General features: G+C 36.9%; 1 protein-coding gene across 2 annotated transcripts in view; it reads right to left on the bottom strand.

The window, feature by feature from the left end:
• Positions 1-2,629, bottom strand: part of LOC143246863 (uncharacterized) — a 214,954-nt gene extending 212,325 nt beyond the window's left edge. For both annotated transcript variants that reach the window (XM_076494097.1, XM_076494098.1), the window contains exon 1: positions 2,375-2,629. In XM_076494097.1, coding sequence (XP_076350212.1) covers positions 2,375-2,381 — 7 coding nt within the window. In that variant the 5' untranslated portion in view covers positions 2,382-2,629. The remainder of the gene's footprint in view (positions 1-2,374) is intronic.
• Positions 2,630-19,372: the final 16,743 nt, after the last annotated feature.

Here is a 19,372-nt window from a genome sequence, read left to right as displayed (position 1 = left end):
GTGGATCACAATACGAGCAAATGAAGCCTTGAAAGTCAAATTCTAAAACCAAAATGCAGATTCCTTTTGGATTTCACAACTAGCTGACTCGCCAACTCTGTCCAAGAGAGCCTTGAAGTTGTTGGTATCATTCTCAACAACGTATCTGTGCGAGAAGGGGTTCTCAACCGTGCTGGGGATGAAAACAAGAAAGAGGACTCGCTTGAATGTTGCAAACGATACCAGGCTGGCATTTTCAACCACAAAGCCAATAATTCCTGAACTAGCTTCAAGTATGCAACTCCATCCATCCCACTGATGTTCTTGACATCTTTGGCAATATTCATTAGAAATGCACAATGATCAAATACAATAATTAAAACTGTAATTCAGTGTAAATAAATTATATAAATAAATTGTAAATAATTAAAGTGTAATAAATAAAGTGCAATATATCTCTAGTTTAATTTAGCCATATGTATCAATGTTGAAAACATTTTGTGAAAGGGGTAACATGCTTAATGTGGCATGTTAAATTGGGTAACAAGCTGAAAAAGTTTGGGAACCACTGGTATAGATTGACAAATTGATTATAGTAGAGAAAAACTGAAAGATACGTACAGCTATGATATAAAATATAATTAAATAACAAAAGAACAGTTGCTCCATTGATTAATTCGAACCAGTAAATGAGTTGTTTTTTTACTAAAAAGCTATTTGTGCTCTGCCCACCAAATTATAGCAGTGTAAGTCCGCTAGGAGGCCAGTAAATTAGATTAGTGCTTGTTTTGTTTGTTTTTTTAACTTTGTATAAAGCTACTCGAAGGCTATCTGCGCTATCCATTCCTAATTTATCAGTGTAAGACTAGAGGGAAGGCAGCTAGTCATCACCACTCACCGCCAACTCTTGGGCTACTCTTTTACCAACGAATAGTGGGATTAACTGTCACATTGTAAAGCCTCCACGGCTGAAAGGGCGAGCATGTTTGGTGCGACCAGGATTAGAACCCACGATCCTCAGATTACGAGTCGAACGCCTTAACCCACCTGGCCATGCCGGGCCTTAGATTAGTGAGCATATTATTCAAAAAGAAAAAAAATTATAAATTCGGAAGACCCAACTTAACTGATGGAAAACAAAGAATTGGAAATTCAGTTCGAGTAAATAGCACAGAGAACATATTACTTCTGGTGAATTAATGTATTGGTTCTCTCTTATATTATTATTCTGTGTTACTGAAGTATTAAACACAAAATAGGAGAGAAAAATGTGAGCTTTAGGTTTTGATTTTTAAATTAAACTTTAAGTCACTGACCTCTGGATAAGCACGATACATGTCAGTTTTCTTCACTAAAAAAAGAAAACATTTTAGTTGTCCATTTCCAACCCTAAGAAACAAATAGCCAGCAGTGACATAGCTAATTACTCTCGCCTCAGAAAAACAGTCTGTTGGCAGCCAATGAAATCCTTTAGACTAAAAGATAAGCCAAGAAAGGTACTAGTGTTTATATCAATAAAGTAGAACGCCAAGAATATAAGAATAAATTGACCATGCTGACCACAGGTCATGTCGAATTTGGTGGAAACTAAACCAAAACGAGACTAAAACGTTTTATTCTGAGGTGGTTTTCTAATAACAATTTTCTTTAAAATAATACAAGTTCTATTGTCTATCAATAATTTATTTATACTTCTGTAAGCTAGAAGGTTATAATTTCGAGAATGGGGCACAGTTGTGGGGTTCTCCTGACAATTCCCGACCCTCAGAATACGGAGAAACGTACTGGGCCTATGTTTTTAATTTTCGTACTTTAGGTACCAAATAATCAACACCTCAACTGTACTCACGGTCAATAATGACGTAACAAGTATCACGTGGCACTGTGTTTCTCAATTCGGCCATGTTCGGATATAATGTAGAAATGATCTCTATTGAATATTATAAACATGGGAGAAACAATAACATTCCAGCTGTACAGATTTGAGGTCAGGTTCATTAAGAAAATAATTATAGCGATATTTCTATGTTTGAATATATTTTTTGTAATACAAAATAAAATTTATTAATTAGCCTTGTGAACGTTCTCATGAGCTCCTTCAACTTACAGGTTAAGTAATTATTTATTAGAACGTTCCGTCACTTCCCCATTAACACAGTGGTACGTTAGCAGACTCACACCGTTAGAAACTGGGTTTCGATACCCGTTTTGTGCTTAATTCCACACACAAACAGAACGTTTGTATGGTACTGTTACCACAGCCAATACCAATGTTTTGTTTGTAAAACTCCACATATATGATACAAGGAATTGTTTGTCTAGGTGTATTCTCTTTGTGAAACGAATACTTTAAATAGCAATCTAAATATATTCACTTCAAACAAGACTCACTTACAGAACATGGTTGTCAGCCAACTGCTCTTCCATTTGCTTATTTTAGGTGCTTATATCTTCTGCTAACGGAAGCGCTTCTATCAACACATTCCTTCTTATCACAGGAAAAAATATGGCGTTTATAGTAAACTTTCGAATTCTGTTTTCTCATCACGTGCAGTCTGTAAAACACATAAAAACGGTCGCTCAGTTTCTCTCAAGTAGTTTCAAATTCAGCATCTGACTGGTCAGAAATCACGATACTTGAACCTTCACACCCTGATTCAAACTTGAATTTAGATATTCCCAGATACCTTTAACACCCTTAATGTTTTTCATCATATATCCTTTGTTACTGTCAGTTTCCATTTAACGTTTAAACAAGAACCACACACGTAATGACAAGTTTTCACTTCATCGGAGTTAAACAATGTAAAGTTTGTGATTGGTTACAAGCACCTTCAATAAAGATTTGTCACAAATATTTTACTGATACAGTCGAATAAGTTTTGTAAATATTAAACAGTTATAATAGGGATCATGATTTATAGAAATACAGAAACAAATATATTCAATGACAAACACAATGTATTGTTAAACAGGGTGAGAAACATATAACGAAATATATTTAATAACAAACATAAACATGTTGTTAAGAAGGGTTAGAAATATAGAAACAAATATATTTAAAAAACACACAAACATAATATATTGTTAAAGAGGATTAGAAATAATGAGATAAGCACATACAACACAATGAGTGTTAAGTAATACATACACATACAACACAATGAGTGTTAAGTAATACATACACATACAACACAATGAGTGTTAAGTAATACATTCACATGCAACACAATGAGTGTTAAGTAATACATACACATACAACACAATGGGTGTTAAGTAATACATACACATACAACACAATGGGTGTTAAGTAATACAAACACATACAACACAATGGGTGTTAAGTAATACATACACATACAACACAATGGGTGTTAAGTAATACATACACATACAACACAATGGGTGTTAAGTAATACATACACATACAACACAATGGGTAATCTGTGCTCTGCCCACCAAAGGTATTGAAACATAGATTTATCTGATTTAAAACAATAAAATATAACTAAGTTATTCAAGTAATTAAAAGCAATGTTCTCATGTTTCTTACTGAAATATATTTATTTTTTATAAATATTTATAACCACATTCAAAAGAGCCTACTATGGCGTAGCTCCTTCACTTCAGTGGGTCAGAGTTCAGAGGTACGGGTGGCGACCTCGAACCCTAAAAACCGGATTTCGATACCCGTGGTGGACACAGCATAGACAGCCCATCGTGTATTTTTTAGTTTTAGAACAAACGAAATTATTACGTTCAATTTCTTTAGACTTGATCTAGTTGGAACATTGGTAATTTTGAGGCCTGAAAGCCTGAAATCCGGAGTTTAATTTCCTACAGCTTACAGAACGCAGACAGCTCGTTTGTAGCTTTTTTTAAAATAATCCTAAACCGTTTCTAGACATAGGTTTTCAAATGTACTGGGTTTACAGTTTTATCTTGTATTTATGGCAGAGTTGTTAAGCCTATCTGCTGCCATTCGAGCTCTAACCACACTAAATGCAGTCACTCAGAAGCCTCTTACGACCCACCAGAGATTGACTGTTACTCTTATAATGCTCTCCAGCTCCGAAATCCAGATATCTATCACAGGTATGTCCCACTACCTTTCTTTACCTAGACTATTCATTCGCCAACAACAGTTTAAATTTTGAACTATTTTAAAAATGGCAGTATTTACCCGTGTGTGACAAGCTAATATACTGTTACGTTACCGCTAGTACCCTAACATAACGCACCGTTGTATGTTTTATTACATTTAGTTGTTACAGATTTATCACAGTTAAACTGTGATAGTAGCCCTATAGTAGGTACTAAGTATACAATAATCGTAAACTTCTGAATAATGGGAGAAGTTCTAACACGAGCTTATTAATTCTAATAATCATGTAAACAATTCAAGCGCACGTGAAGCCCACTGTTTCTATAGCAACAACGATAATCTGCCTGCTTCCAGATGCACCATATAAAAAGTAGACGTTAAAACGGGTCAACTTATCTGTTTACAGAAGCCCAGTTGAAGTGCAAGTCTCGCGAGATATGAGAAGGAACGGAATACAGAAAAACACGTAGTAATTTCTGAGAACCTTCGAGACTGGACAACAATACAGAAACACGCGATCTGAAGATTACGTGTTCTGTCATCGTTAAATGACTCTCCTTGTATTGTGTGTACATGATATGCTGATGATATAATTTTGATAAAGCTTTATAATAGAGCTAGTTTAAATAGAAATAAAGGTTTTCGTTCAACCTATGTTGTTTTTTCTCTTTCCTTTTCCTAAGAAACAAAACCTTTCATCAAAAAGGAACTTTGGAAAATAACCACCAGGGTACATTTTACCTAAGAATAAAGCCACTAACCCTAATTACTGACTTTTTCAGGGTAGTTTAAGTGCATTATCAACGAGTCGTGTAATAAAGCTGAACATCTTTCGATTCTTTTTACTTTCACTGCTAAGTGGTTGGTGGAGATTGGGCCCACGTGAACTTCTACCACACAGTGAAAAGAGATACAGAGAAACATTCACCGACAGAATATTGTTCAGAATGTAAATAATGAAAGAGATAAGTATTATATCATGTCAGTATTTAGGATATATTTTATAACTCTCTTAAAATCTCAACTATGTTACACAAAATCTTCGTCATCTGAAGATTTGCTTTGTTCGTTTCATTTTCAGTTTGGTTTGTTTTGAATTTCGCGCAAAGCTACACGAGGACTATCTGCGCTAGCCGTCTCTAAGTTAGCAATGTAAGACTAGAGCGAAGGCGGCTAGTCATCACCACCCACAGCCAACTCTTGGGCTACTCTTTTACCAACGAATAGTGGGACTGACCGTCATATTATAACGCCCCGAAGGCTGAAAGGGCAAGCATGTTTGGTGTGACGGGGATTCGAACCTTCGACTCTCAGATTACGATTTAAATGCTTTAATTCCATGGCCGTGCCGGGCCTTTCATTTTACGGAGGGATGTGGTCAAAAAGTGCCAAACTGAACGTCCTCATAAACTGTCACAGGGATTGAGTCCCCATTTTTATAGTTTTAAGCACTCTGGTTTACTGACGAGCTACAGTGGGCTTTATTTAAAAGGTGTTTTACAATGTTTGTTTAGAATTAAGCACAAAGATATACAATGCGTTATCTGTGCTCTGCCCACCACGGTTATCGAAACCCAGTTTTCAGCTGTGTGAGACATACTGCTGTGCCACTGGGTCATTTGTAAACTGTGCCATGTTTACGATATAATGAAAGTTGAAGAAAAAAAGAAACACTTTTTATTCCATGCTGTATCCTAAACTAGGTCACAGAATTGCAACCCGGTGACACACAGCCCGGATCTGGTTCAAGATAAAATAACCTTTGTTTTTGTTTCTTTGACATGTGACACACAACTCGGATCTGGTTCAAGATAAAAGAACCATCTTAGTTTTCTTTGTCATGTAGCACACAGCCCGGATCTGGTTCAAGATAAAATAACCTTTGTTTTTTTTTACATTTAGCACACAGCCCGGATCTGGATCAAGATAAAATAATCTTTGTTTTTGTTTGACATGTAGCACACAGCCCGGATCTGGTTCAAGATAAAATAATTTTCGTAGTTTTTTTGACATGTAACACACAGCCCGGATCTGGTTCAATATAAAATAACCTTCATAGTTTCTTTGACATGTGAAACAGAGCCCGGATCTGGTTCAATATAAAATAACCTTCATAGTTTCTTTGACATTGACACACAGCCCGGATCTGGTTCAAGAAAAATAACCTTCGTAGTTTCTTTGACATGTGACACACAACTCGGATCTGGTTCAAGATAAAAGAACCTTCTTAGTTTTCTTTGACATGTAGCACACAGCCCGGATCTGGTTCAAGATAAAATAACCTTCGTAGTTTCTTTGACATGTAGCACACAGCCTGGATCTGGTTCAAGATAAAGTAGTTTCTTTAATATTTAATAAACTGGATGCCATCGAATAAATGTTTTAAATCTGAACTACTTGATTTTTACTTTAATTACATACTATTGTTTATGTAGGAGATGATTTCTTGGTCTGAAACCAATGGAAGTTTAGCTTCATATCTTATGTCAGTTGAGAGATAAATGAAGAAGTCCTCCACTTCACAAAATTCATGATCGGTCACCTGTAGGGATTGTGGTCAATCCCAGTAATCTACAGCGGCTAATGACCAATCGATTACGTCCTTAACGTTCATGTGTCAGCTTTGCGCTTCTTAGAATGAGTTAAACAAAGACAGAGGGAAAATCACCACTTAACATGTGATTGAACAGTCGGAAAGAGGCTATTTTGATTTACGTTTTTTTTCTCCATTTTTGCTTATGCAGTTTGGAACAATAACGTTTGTTTTTTTTAAATTCAATAACAGATAATGTAGACATCTGTAATGGTACTCTGTATGTTTGTTTATTTACTGATTTTCGCGCAAAGCTACACGAGAACTATCCGCAGTAGTCATCCATAGACTAAAGGGAAAGTAGTTAATTAACACCCACCGCCAACTCTTATAATACGCTTTGATCAATGGACATGGGATAAACTGTAAAATTATAACTCATTCATGGATTAAAAAGAGAGCGTGTTCGGTGAGAGGATCGAACCCGGAACTTTAAAAATGCGAGAATTTTGTACGTGTGTTAAAATTACTAACCTTGTCTGCCACTATCTCTAAGTTTGGACTACTTACTGTAAGGAAAACAGCCACTTAGAATCGCCCTATCACACATCATCCACGTTAAGTTACTATCTGTAACACTTATACCGCATCACACGAATTCAAAGTCGGGCCACCAGCTCCGAAATCTATAATTCTACTGCATACCCTGTTTATTCATCCAGATGCCGTAGATAATGATATTAAATATAAAAAAACAAAACAAAAACATTGCTGCTAAGTTAAGTTACCCGTGTTGAAAAAATTAACTTTTCAGGTGAGAGTTTCTTGGGCTTTCGTTCGCTGCAGTTTGATACAAAATGTTTAGGGAAGCCCATGGTGTGAAATGTGAAATGTGTAAAACAATAATGTTTACTTCATTCCAATAAGTTATACAATTCTTCTTTACTAATTTCTTACGGAAGTCTATTATAAAGTCAATACCTAAGCCTTGCATTTCTTCCTCAATTACGAAACTTATCTCGACCAGTAAATACTTCTGTCGTGTTCCCAGAACGATCTCACGGCTTTATCGAGTATCTTTCAGCGTTGGTTAATCAATATAGTTTATTTATTCGTTAAACACAAAGGGCTACTTCTACTATTATTGAAACCTCATTTCTCGGGTCCAACCTTACAAAACTTATCGCTGACCTCCTAATATTCCTTATACGTAATTATGCCACTGATATTTCATTTCATCGGTTTTACCAGACTTCAGTAAAACGGGTGGTTTTATTTTAAAGGAAACAAAGGGGTTGAAGGTATTAATCTCAATACGTGTGAGGGGACGAAAATATCCAACCCATGGGATGGGGTCAGGACAGGTGTTTCTAATGACCTCATAGATAGTTTACTATTACATAATTTTACCCTACACTGTAAACCACGTGTACTGAGTTGCTAGTTTATTAACAAACTGACAACAACAACACTAGGTATAAAACTAGACTGTAAACCACGTGTACTGAGTTGTTAGTTTATTAACAAACTGACAACAACAATACTCGGTATGAACCCTAGACTGTAAACCACGTGTACTGAGTTGTTAGTTTATTAACAAACTGACAACAACAATACTCGGTATGAACCCTAGACTGTAAACCACGTGTACTGAGTTGTTAGTTTATTAACAAACTGACAACAACAATACTCGGTATGAACCCTAGACTGTAAACCACGTGTACTGAGTTGTTAGTTTATTAACAAACTGACAACAACAACACGAGGTATGAACCCTAGACTGTAAACCACGTGTACTGAGTTGCTAGGTTATTAACAAACTGACAACAACAACACTAGGTATAAACCCTCACTGTAAACCACGTGTACTGAGTTGTTAGTTTATTAACAAACTGACAACAACAATACTCGGTATGAACCCTAGACTGTAAACCACGTGTACTGAGTTGCTAGTTTATTAACAAACTGACAACAACAACACTAGGTATAAACCCTACACTGTAAACCACGTGTACTGAGTTGCTAGTTTATTAACAAACTGACAACAACAATACTCGGTATGAACCCTAGACTGTAAACCACGTGTACTGAGTTGTTAGTTTATTAACAAACTGACAACAACAATACTCGGTATGAACCCTAGACTGTAAACCACGTGTACTGAGTTGTTAGTTTATTAACAAACTGACAACAACAATACTCGGTATGAACCCTAGACTGTAAACCACGTGTACTGAGTTGTTAGTTTATTAACAAACTGACAACAACAATACTCGGTATAAACCCCACACTGTAAACCACGTGTACTGAGTTGTTAGTTTATTAACAAACTGACAACAACAATACTCGGTATGAACCCTAGACTGTAAACCACGTGTACTGAGTTGCTAGTTTATTAACAAACTGACAACAACAACACTAGGTATAAACCCTACACTGTAAACCACGTGTACTGAGTTGCTAGTTTATTAACAAACTGACAACAACAATACTCGGTATGAACCCCACACTGTAAACCACGTGTACTGAGTTGCTAGTTTATTAACAAACTGACAACAACAATACTCGGTATAAACCCCACACTGTAAACCACGTGTACTGAGTTGCTAGTTTATTAACAAACTGACAACAACAATACTCGGTATGAACCCCACACTGTAAACCACGTGTACTGAGTTGCTAGTTTATTAACAAACTGACAACAACAATACTCGGTATGAACCCTAGACTGTAAACCACGTGTACTGAGTTGCTAGTTTATTAACAAACTGACAACAACAATACTAGGTATAAACCCTACACTGTAAACCACGTGTACTGAGTTGCTAGTTTATTAACAAACTGACAACAACAATACTCGGTATGAACCCTAGACTGTAAACCACGTGTACTGAGTTGCTAGTTTATTAACAAACTGACAACAACAATACTCGGTATGAACCCTAGACTGTAAACCACGTGTACTGAGTTGTTAGTTTATTAACAAACTGACAACAACAATACTCGGTATGAACCCTAGACTGTAAACCACGTGTACTGAGTTGTTAGTTTATTAACAAACTGACAACAACAATACTCGGTATGAACCCTAGACTGTAAACCACGTGTACTGAGTTGCTAGTTTATTAACAAACTGACAACAACAATACTCGGTATGAACCCTAGACTGTAAACCACGTGTACTGAGTTGCTAGTTTATTAACAAACTGACAACAACAATACTCGGTATGAACCCTAGACTGTAAACCACGTGTACTGAGTTGTTAGTTTATTAACAAACTGACAACAACAATACTCGGTATGAACCCTAGACTGTAAACCACGTGTACTGAGTTGTTAGTTTATTAACAAACTGACAACAACAATACTCGGTATGAACCCTAGACTGTAAACCACGTGTACTGAGTTGTTAGTTTATTAACAAACTGACAACAACAATACTCGGTATGAACCCTAGACTGTAAACCACGTGTACTGAGTTGCTAGTTTATTAACAAACTGACAACAACAATACTCGGTATAAACCCTAGACTGTAAACCACGTGTACTGAGTTGTTAGTTTATTAACAAACTGACAACAACAATACTCGGTATGAACCCTAGACTGTAAACCACGTGTACTGAGTTGCTAGTTTATTAACAAACTGACAACAACAATACTAGGTATAAACCCTACACTGTAAACCACGTGTACTGAGTTGCTAGTTTATTAACAAACTGACAACAACAATACTCGGTATGAACCCTAGACTGTAAACCACGTGTACTGAGTTGCTAGTTTATTAACAAACTGACAACAACAATACTCGGTATGAACCCTAGACTGTAAACCACGTGTACTGAGTTGCTAGTTTATTAACAAACTGACAACAACAATACTCGGTATGAACCCTAGACTGTAAACCACGTGTACTGAGTTGCTAGTTTATTAACAAACTGACAACAACAATACTCGGTATAAACCCTAGACTGTAAACCACGTGTACTGAGTTGCTAGTTTATTAACAAACTGACAACAACAATACTCGGTATGAACCCTAGACTGTAAACCACGTGTACTGAGTTGTTAGTTTATTAACAAACTGACAACAACAATACTCGGTATGAACCCTAGACTGTAAACCACGTGTACTGAGTTGCTAGTTTATTAACAAACTGACAACAACAATACTCGGTATGAACCCTAGACTGTAAACCACGTGTACTGAGTTGTTAGTTTATTAACAAACTGACAACAACAATACTCGGTATGAACCCTAGACTGTAAACCACGTGTACTGAGTTGTTAGTTTATTAACAAACTGACAACAACAATACTCGGTATGAACCCTAGACTGTAAACCACGTGTACTGAGTTGTTAGTTTATTAACAAACTGACAACAACAATACTCGGTATGAACCCTAGACTGTAAACCACGTGTACTGAGTTGCTAGTTTATTAACAAACTGACAACAACAATACTCGGTATGAACCCTACACTGTAAACCACGTGTACTGAGTTGCTAGTTTATTAACAAACTGACAACAACAATACTCGGTATGAACCCTAGACTGTAAACCACGTGTACTGAGTTGCTAGTTTATTAACAAACTGACAACAACAATACTCGGTATGAACCCTAGACTGTAAACCACGTGTACTGAGTTGCTAGTTTATTAACAAACTGACAACAACAATACTCGGTATGAACCCTAGACTGTAAACCACGTGTACTGAGTTGTTAGTTTATTAACAAACTGACAACAACAATACTCGGTATGAACCCTAGACTGTAAACCACGTGTACTGAGTTGCTAGTTTATTAACAAACTGACAACAACAATACTCGGTATGAACCCTAGACTGTAAACCACGTGTACTGAGTTGCTAGTTTATTAACAAACTGACAACAACAATACTCGGTATGAACCCTAGACTGTAAACCACGTGTACTGAGTTGCTAGTTTATTAACAAACTGACAACAACAATACTCGGTATGAACCCTAGACTGTAAACCACGTGTACTGAGTTGTTAGTTTATTAACAAACTGACAACAACAATACTCGGTATGAACCCTAGACTGTAAACCACGTGTACTGAGTTGTTAGTTTATTAACAAACTGACAACAACAATACTCGGTATGAACCCTAGACTGTAAACCACGTGTACTGAGTTGTTAGTTTATTAACAAACTGACAACAACAATACTCGGTATGAACCCTAGACTGTAAACCACGTGTACTGAGTTGTTAGTTTATTAACAAACTGACAACAACAATACTCGGTATGAACCCTAGACTGTAAACCACGTGTACTGAGTTGTTAGTTTATTAACAAACTGACAACAACAATACTCGGTATGAACCCTAGACTGTAAACCACGTGTACTGAGTTGTTAGTTTATTAACAAACTGACAACAACAATACTCGGTATAAACCCTAGACTGTAAACCACGTGTACTGAGTTGCTAGTTTATTAACAAACTGACAACAACAATACTCGGTATGAACCCTAGACTGTAAACCACGTGTACTGAGTTGCTAGTTTATTAACAAACTGACAACAACAATACTCGGTATGAACCCTAGACTGTAAACCACGTGTACTGAGTTGTTAGTTTATTAACAAACTGACAACAACAATACTCGGTATGAACCCTAGACTGTAAACCACGTGTACTGAGTTGCTAGTTTATTAACAAACTGACAACAACAATACTCGGTATAAACCCCACACTGTAAACCACGTGTACTGAGTTGCTAGTTTATTAACAAACTGACAACAACAATACTCGGTATGAACCCTAGACTGTAAACCACGTGTACTGAGTTGCTAGTTTATTAACAAACTGACAACAACAATACTCGGTATGAACCCTAGACTGTAAACCACGTGTACTGAGTTGCTAGTTTATTAACAAACTGACAACAACAATACTCGGTATGAACCCTAGACTGTAAACCACGTGTACTGAGTTGTTAGTTTATTAACAAACTGACAACAACAATACTCGGTATGAACCCTAGACTGTAAACCACGTGTACTGAGTTGCTAGTTTATTAACAAACTGACAACAACAAACGGTATGAACCCTAGACTGTAAACCACGTGTACTGAGTTGCTAGTTTATTAACAAACTGACAACAACAATACTCGGTATGAACCCTAGACTGTAAACCACGTGTACTGAGTTGCTAGTTTATTAACAAACTGACAACAACAATACTCGGTATGAACCCTAGACTGTAAACCACGTGTACTGAGTTGCTAGTTTATTAACAAACTGACAACAACAATACTCGGTATGAACCCTAGACTGTAAACCACGTGTACTGAGTTGCTAGTTTATTAACAAACTGACAACAACAATACTCGGTATGAACCCTAGACTGTAAACCACGTGTACTGAGTTGCTAGTTTATTAACAAACTGACAACAACAATACTCGGTATGAACCCTAGACTGTAAACCACGTGTACTGAGTTGCTAGTTTATTAACAAACTGACAACAACAATACTCGGTATGAACCCTAGACTGTAAACCACGTGTACTGAGTTGTTAGTTTATTAACAAACTGACAACAACAATACTCGGTATGAACCCTAGACTGTAAACCACGTGTACTGAGTTGTTAGTTTATTAACAAACTGACAACAACAATACTCGGTATGAACCCTAGACTGTAAACCACGTGTACTGAGTTGTTAGTTTATTAACAAACTGACAACAACAATACTCGGTATGAACCCTAGACTGTAAACCACGTGTACTGAGTTGCTAGTTTATTAACAAACTGACAACAACAATACTCGGTATGAACCCTAGACTGTAAACCACGTGTACTGAGTTGTTAGTTTATTAACAAACTGACAACAACAATACTCGGTATGAACCCTAGACTGTAAACCACGTGTACTGAGTTGCTAGTTTATTAACAAACTGACAACAACAACACTAGGTATAAACCCTACACTGTAAACCACGTGTACTGAGTTGCTAGTTTATTAACAAACTGACAACAACAATACTCGGTATGAACCCTAGACTGTAAACCACGTGTACTGAGTTGCTAGTTTATTAACAAACTGACAACAACAATACTCGGTATGAACCCTAGACTGTAAACCACGTGTACTGAGTTGCTAGTTTATTAACAAACTGACAACAACAATACTCGGTATGAACCCTAGACTGTAAACCACGTGTACTGAGTTGCTAGTTTATTAACAAACTGACAACAACAATACTCGGTATAAACCCTACACTGTAAACCACGTGTACTGAGTTGCTAGTTTATTAACAAACTGACAACAACAATACTCGGTATGAACCCTAGACTGTAAACCACGTGTACTGAGTTGCTAGTTTATTAACAAACTGACAACAACAATACTCGGTATGAACCCTAGACTGTAAACCACGTGTACTGAGTTGCTAGTTTATTAACAAACTGACAACAACAATACTCGGTATGAACCCTAGACTGTAAACCACGTGTACTGAGTTGTTAGTTTATTAACAAACTGACAACAACAATACTCGGTATGAACCCTAGACTGTAAACCACGTGTACTGAGTTGTTAGTTTATTAACAAACTGACAACAACAATACTCGGTATGAACCCTAGACTGTAAACCACGTGTACTGAGTTGTTAGTTTATTAACAAACTGACAACAACAATACTCGGTATGAACCCTAGACTGTAAACCACGTGTACTGAGTTGTTAGTTTATTAACAAACTGACAACAACAATACTCGGTATGAACCCTAGACTGTAAACCACGTGTACTGAGTTGTTAGTTTATTAACAAACTGACAACAACAATACTCGGTATGAACCCTAGACTGTAAACCACGTGTACTGAGTTGCTAGTTTATTAACAAACTGACAACAACAACACTAGGTATAAACCCTACACTGTAAACCACGTGTACTGAGTTGCTAGTTTATTAACAAACTGACAACAACAATACTCGGTATGAACCCTAGACTGTAAACCACGTGTACTGAGTTGTTAGTTTATTAACAAACTGACAACAACAATACTCGGTATGAACCCTAGACTGTAAACCACGTGTACTGAGTTGCTAGTTTATTAACAAACTGACAACAACAATACTCGGTATGAACCCTAGACTGTAAACCACGTGTACTGAGTTGCTAGTTTATTAACAAACTGACAACAACAATACTCGGTATGAACCCTAGACTGTAAACCACGTGTACTGAGTTGCTAGTTTATTAACAAACTGACAACAACAATACTCGGTATGAACCCTAGACTGTAAACCACGTGTACTGAGTTGTTAGTTTATTAACAAACTGACAACAACAATACTCGGTATGAACCCTAGACTGTAAACCACGTGTACTGAGTTGTTAGTTTATTAACAAACTGACAACAACAATACTCGGTATGAACCCTAGACTGTAAACCACGTGTACTGAGTTGCTAGTTTATTAACAAACTGACAACAACAATACTCGGTATGAACCCTAGACTGTAAACCACGTGTACTGAGTTGTTAGTTTATTAACAAACTGACAACAACAATACTCGGTATGAACCCTAGACTGTAAACCACGTGTACTGAGTTGTTAGTTTATTAACAAACTGACAACAACAATACTCGGTATGAACCCTAGACTGTAAACCACGTGTACTGAGTTGTTAGTTTATTAACAAACTGACAACAACAATACTCGGTATGAACCCTAGACTGTAAACCACGTGTACTGAGTTGCTAGTTTATTAACAAACTGACAACAACAATACTCGGTATGAACCCTAGACTGTAAACCACGTGTACTGAGTTGCTAGTTTATTAACAAACTGACAACAACAAATACTCGGTATGAACCCTAGACTGTAAACCACGTGTACTGAGTTGTTAGTTTATTAACAAACTGACAACAACAATACTCGGTATGAACCCTAGACTGTAAACCACGTGTACTGAGTTGCTAGTTTATTAACAAACTGACAACAACAATACTAGGTATAAACCCTACACTGTAAACCACGTGTACTGAGTTGCTAGTTTATTAACAAACTGACAACAACAATACTCGGTATGAACCCTAGACTGTAAACCACGTGTACTGAGTTGCTAGTTTATTAACAAACTGACAACAACAATACTCGGTATGAACCCTAGACTGTAAACCACGTGTACTGAGTTGCTAGTTTATTAACAAACTGACAACAACAATACTCGGTATGAACCCTAGACTGTAAACCACGTGTACTGAGTTGTTAGTTTATTAACAAACTGACAACAACAATACTCGGTATGAACCCTAGACTGTAAACCACGTGTACTGAGTTGCTAGTTTATTAACAAACTGACAACAACAATACTCGGTATGAACCCTAGACTGTAAACCACGTGTACTGAGTTGCTAGTTTATTAACAAACTGACAACAACAATACTCGGTATGAACCCTAGACTGTAAACCACGTGTACTGAGTTGCTAGTTTATTAACAAACTGACAACAACAATACTCGGTATGAACCCTAGACTGTAAACCACGTGTACTGAGTTGCTAGTTTATTAACAAACTGACAACAACAATACTCGGTATGAACCCTAGACTGTAAACCACGTGTACTGAGTTGCTAGTTTATTAACAAACTGACAACAACAATACTCGGTATGAACCCTAGACTGTAAACCACGTGTACTGAGTTGCTAGTTTATTAACAAACTGACAACAACAATACTCGGTATGAACCCTAGACTGTAAACCACGTGTACTGAGTTGTTAGTTTATTAACAAACTGACAACAACAATACTCGGTATGAACCCTAGACTGTAAACCACGTGTACTGAGTTGTTAGTTTATTAACAAACTGACAACAACAATACTCGGTATGAACCCTAGACTGTAAACCACGTGTACTGAGTTGTTAGTTTATTAACAAACTGACAACAACAATACTCGGTATGAACCCTAGACTGTAAACCACGTGTACTGAGTTGCTAGTTTATTAACAAACTGACAACAACAATACTCGGTATGAACCCTAGACTGTAAACCACGTGTACTGAGTTGTTAGTTTATTAACAAACTGACAACAACAATACTCGGTATGAACCCTAGACTGTAAACCACGTGTACTGAGTTGCTAGTTTATTAACAAACTGACAACAACAATACTCGGTATAAACCCTACACTGTAAACCACGTGTACTGAGTTGCTAGTTTATTAACAAACTGACAACAACAATACTCGGTATGAACCCTAGACTGTAAACCACGTGTACTGAGTTGCTAGTTTATTAACAAACTGACAACAACAATACTCGGTATGAACCCTAGACTGTAAACCACGTGTACTGAGTTGCTAGTTTATTAACAAACTGACAACAACAATACTCGGTATGAACCCTAGACTGTAAACCACGTGTACTGAGTTGCTAGTTTATTAACAAACTGACAACAACAATACTCGGTATGAACCCTAGACTGTAAACCACGTGTACTGAGTTGCTAGTTTATTAACAAACTGACAACAACAATACTCGGTATGAACCCTAGACTGTAAACCACGTGTACTGAGTTGTTAGTTTATTAACAAACTGACAACAACAATACTCGGTATGAACCCTAGACTGTAAACCACGTGTACTGAGTTGCTAGTTTATTAACAAACTGACAACAACAATACTCGGTATGAACCCTAGACTGTAAACCACGTGTACTGAGTTGCTAGTTTATTAACAAACTGACAACAACAATACTCGGTATGAACCCTAGACTGTAAACCACGTGTACTGAGTTGCTAGTTTATTAACAAACTGACAACAACAATACTCGGTATGAACCCTAGACTGTAAACCACGTGTACTGAGTTGCTAGTTTATTAACAAACTGACAACAACAATACTCGGTATGAACCCTAGACTGTAAACCACGTGTACTGAGTTGTTAGTTTATTAACAAACTGACAACAACAATACTCGGTATGAACCCTAGACTGTAAACCACGTGTACTGAGTTGCTAGTTTATTAACAAACTGACAACAACAATACTCGGTATGAACCCTAGACTGTAAACCACGTGTACTGAGTTGCTAGTTTATTAACAAACTGACAACAACAATACTCGGTATGAACCCTAGACTGTAAACCACGTGTACTGAGTTGCTAGTTTATTAACAAACTGACAACAACAATACTCGGTATGAACCCTAGACTGTAAACCACGTGTACTGAGTTGCTAGTTTATTAACAAACTGACAACAACAATACTCGGTATGAACCCTAGACTGTAAACCACGTGTACTGAGTTGCTAGTTTATTAACAAACTGACAACAACAATACTCGGTATGAACCCTAGACTGTAAACCACGTGTACTGAGTTGCTAGTTTATTAACAAACTGACAACAACAATACTCGGTATGAACCCTAGACTGTAAACCACGTGTACTGAGTTGTTAGTTTATTAACAAACTGACAACAACAATACTCGGTATGAACCCTAGACTGTAAACCACGTGTACTGAGTTGTTAGTTTATTAACAAACTGACAACAACAATACTCGGTATGAACCCTAGACTGTAAACCACGTGTACTGAGTTGTTAGTTTATTAACAAACTGACAACAACAATACTCGGTATGAACCCTAGACTGTAAACCACGTGTACTGAGTTGCTAGTTTATTAACAAACTGACAACAACAATACTCGGTATGAACCCTAGACTGTAAACCACGTGTACTGAGTTGTTAGTTTATTAACAAACTGACAACAACAATACTCGGTATGAACCCTAGACTGTAAACCACGTGTACTGAGTTGCTAGTTTATTAACAAACTGACAACAACAACACTAGGTATAAACCCTACACTGTAAACCACGTGTACTGAGTTGCTAGTTTATTAACAAACTGACAACAACAATACTCGGTATGAACCCTAGACTGTAAACCACGTGTACTGAGTTGCTAGTTTATTAACAAACTGACAACAACAATACTCGGTATGAACCCTAGACTGTAAACCACGTGTACTGAGTTGCTAGTTTATTAACAAACTGACAACAACAATACTCGGTATGAACCCTAGACTGTAAACCACGTGTACTGAGTTGCTAGTTTATTAACAAACTGACAACAACAATACTCGGTATGAACCCTAGACTGTAAACCACGTGTACTGAGTTGCTAGTTTATTAACAAACTGACAACAACAATACTCGGTATGAACCCTAGACTGTAAACCACGTGTACTGAGTTGTTAGTTTATTAACAAACTGACAACAACAATACTCGGTATGAACCCTAGACTGTAAACCACGTGTACTGAGTTGCTAGTTTATTAACAAACTGACAACAACAATACTCGGTATGAACCCTAGACTGTAAACCACGTGTACTGAGTTGTTAGTTTATTAACAAACTGACAACAACAATACTCGGTATGAACCCTAGACTGTAAACCACGTGTACTGAGTTGTTAGTTTATTAACAAACTGACAACAACAATACTCGGTATGAACCCTAGACTGTAAACCACGTGTACTGAGTTGTTAGTTTATTAACAAACTGACAACAACAATACTCGGTATGAACCCTAGACTGTAAACCACGTGTACTGAGTTGTTAGTTTATTAACAAACTGACAACAACAATACTCGGTATGAACCCTAGACTGTAAACCACGTGTACTGAGTTGTTAGTTTATTAACAAACTGACAACAACAATACTCGGTATGAACCCTAGACTGTAAACCACGTGTACTGAGTTGCTAG

Source organism: Tachypleus tridentatus, chromosome 3, assembly GCF_004210375.1.
Source record: "Tachypleus tridentatus isolate NWPU-2018 chromosome 3, ASM421037v1, whole genome shotgun sequence".
Taxonomy (NCBI): Eukaryota; Metazoa; Arthropoda; class Merostomata; order Xiphosura; family Limulidae; genus Tachypleus; species Tachypleus tridentatus.
The sequence above is the reverse complement of the archived record's forward strand: the minus strand, read 5'-3'. Positions and strand labels throughout refer to the sequence as shown.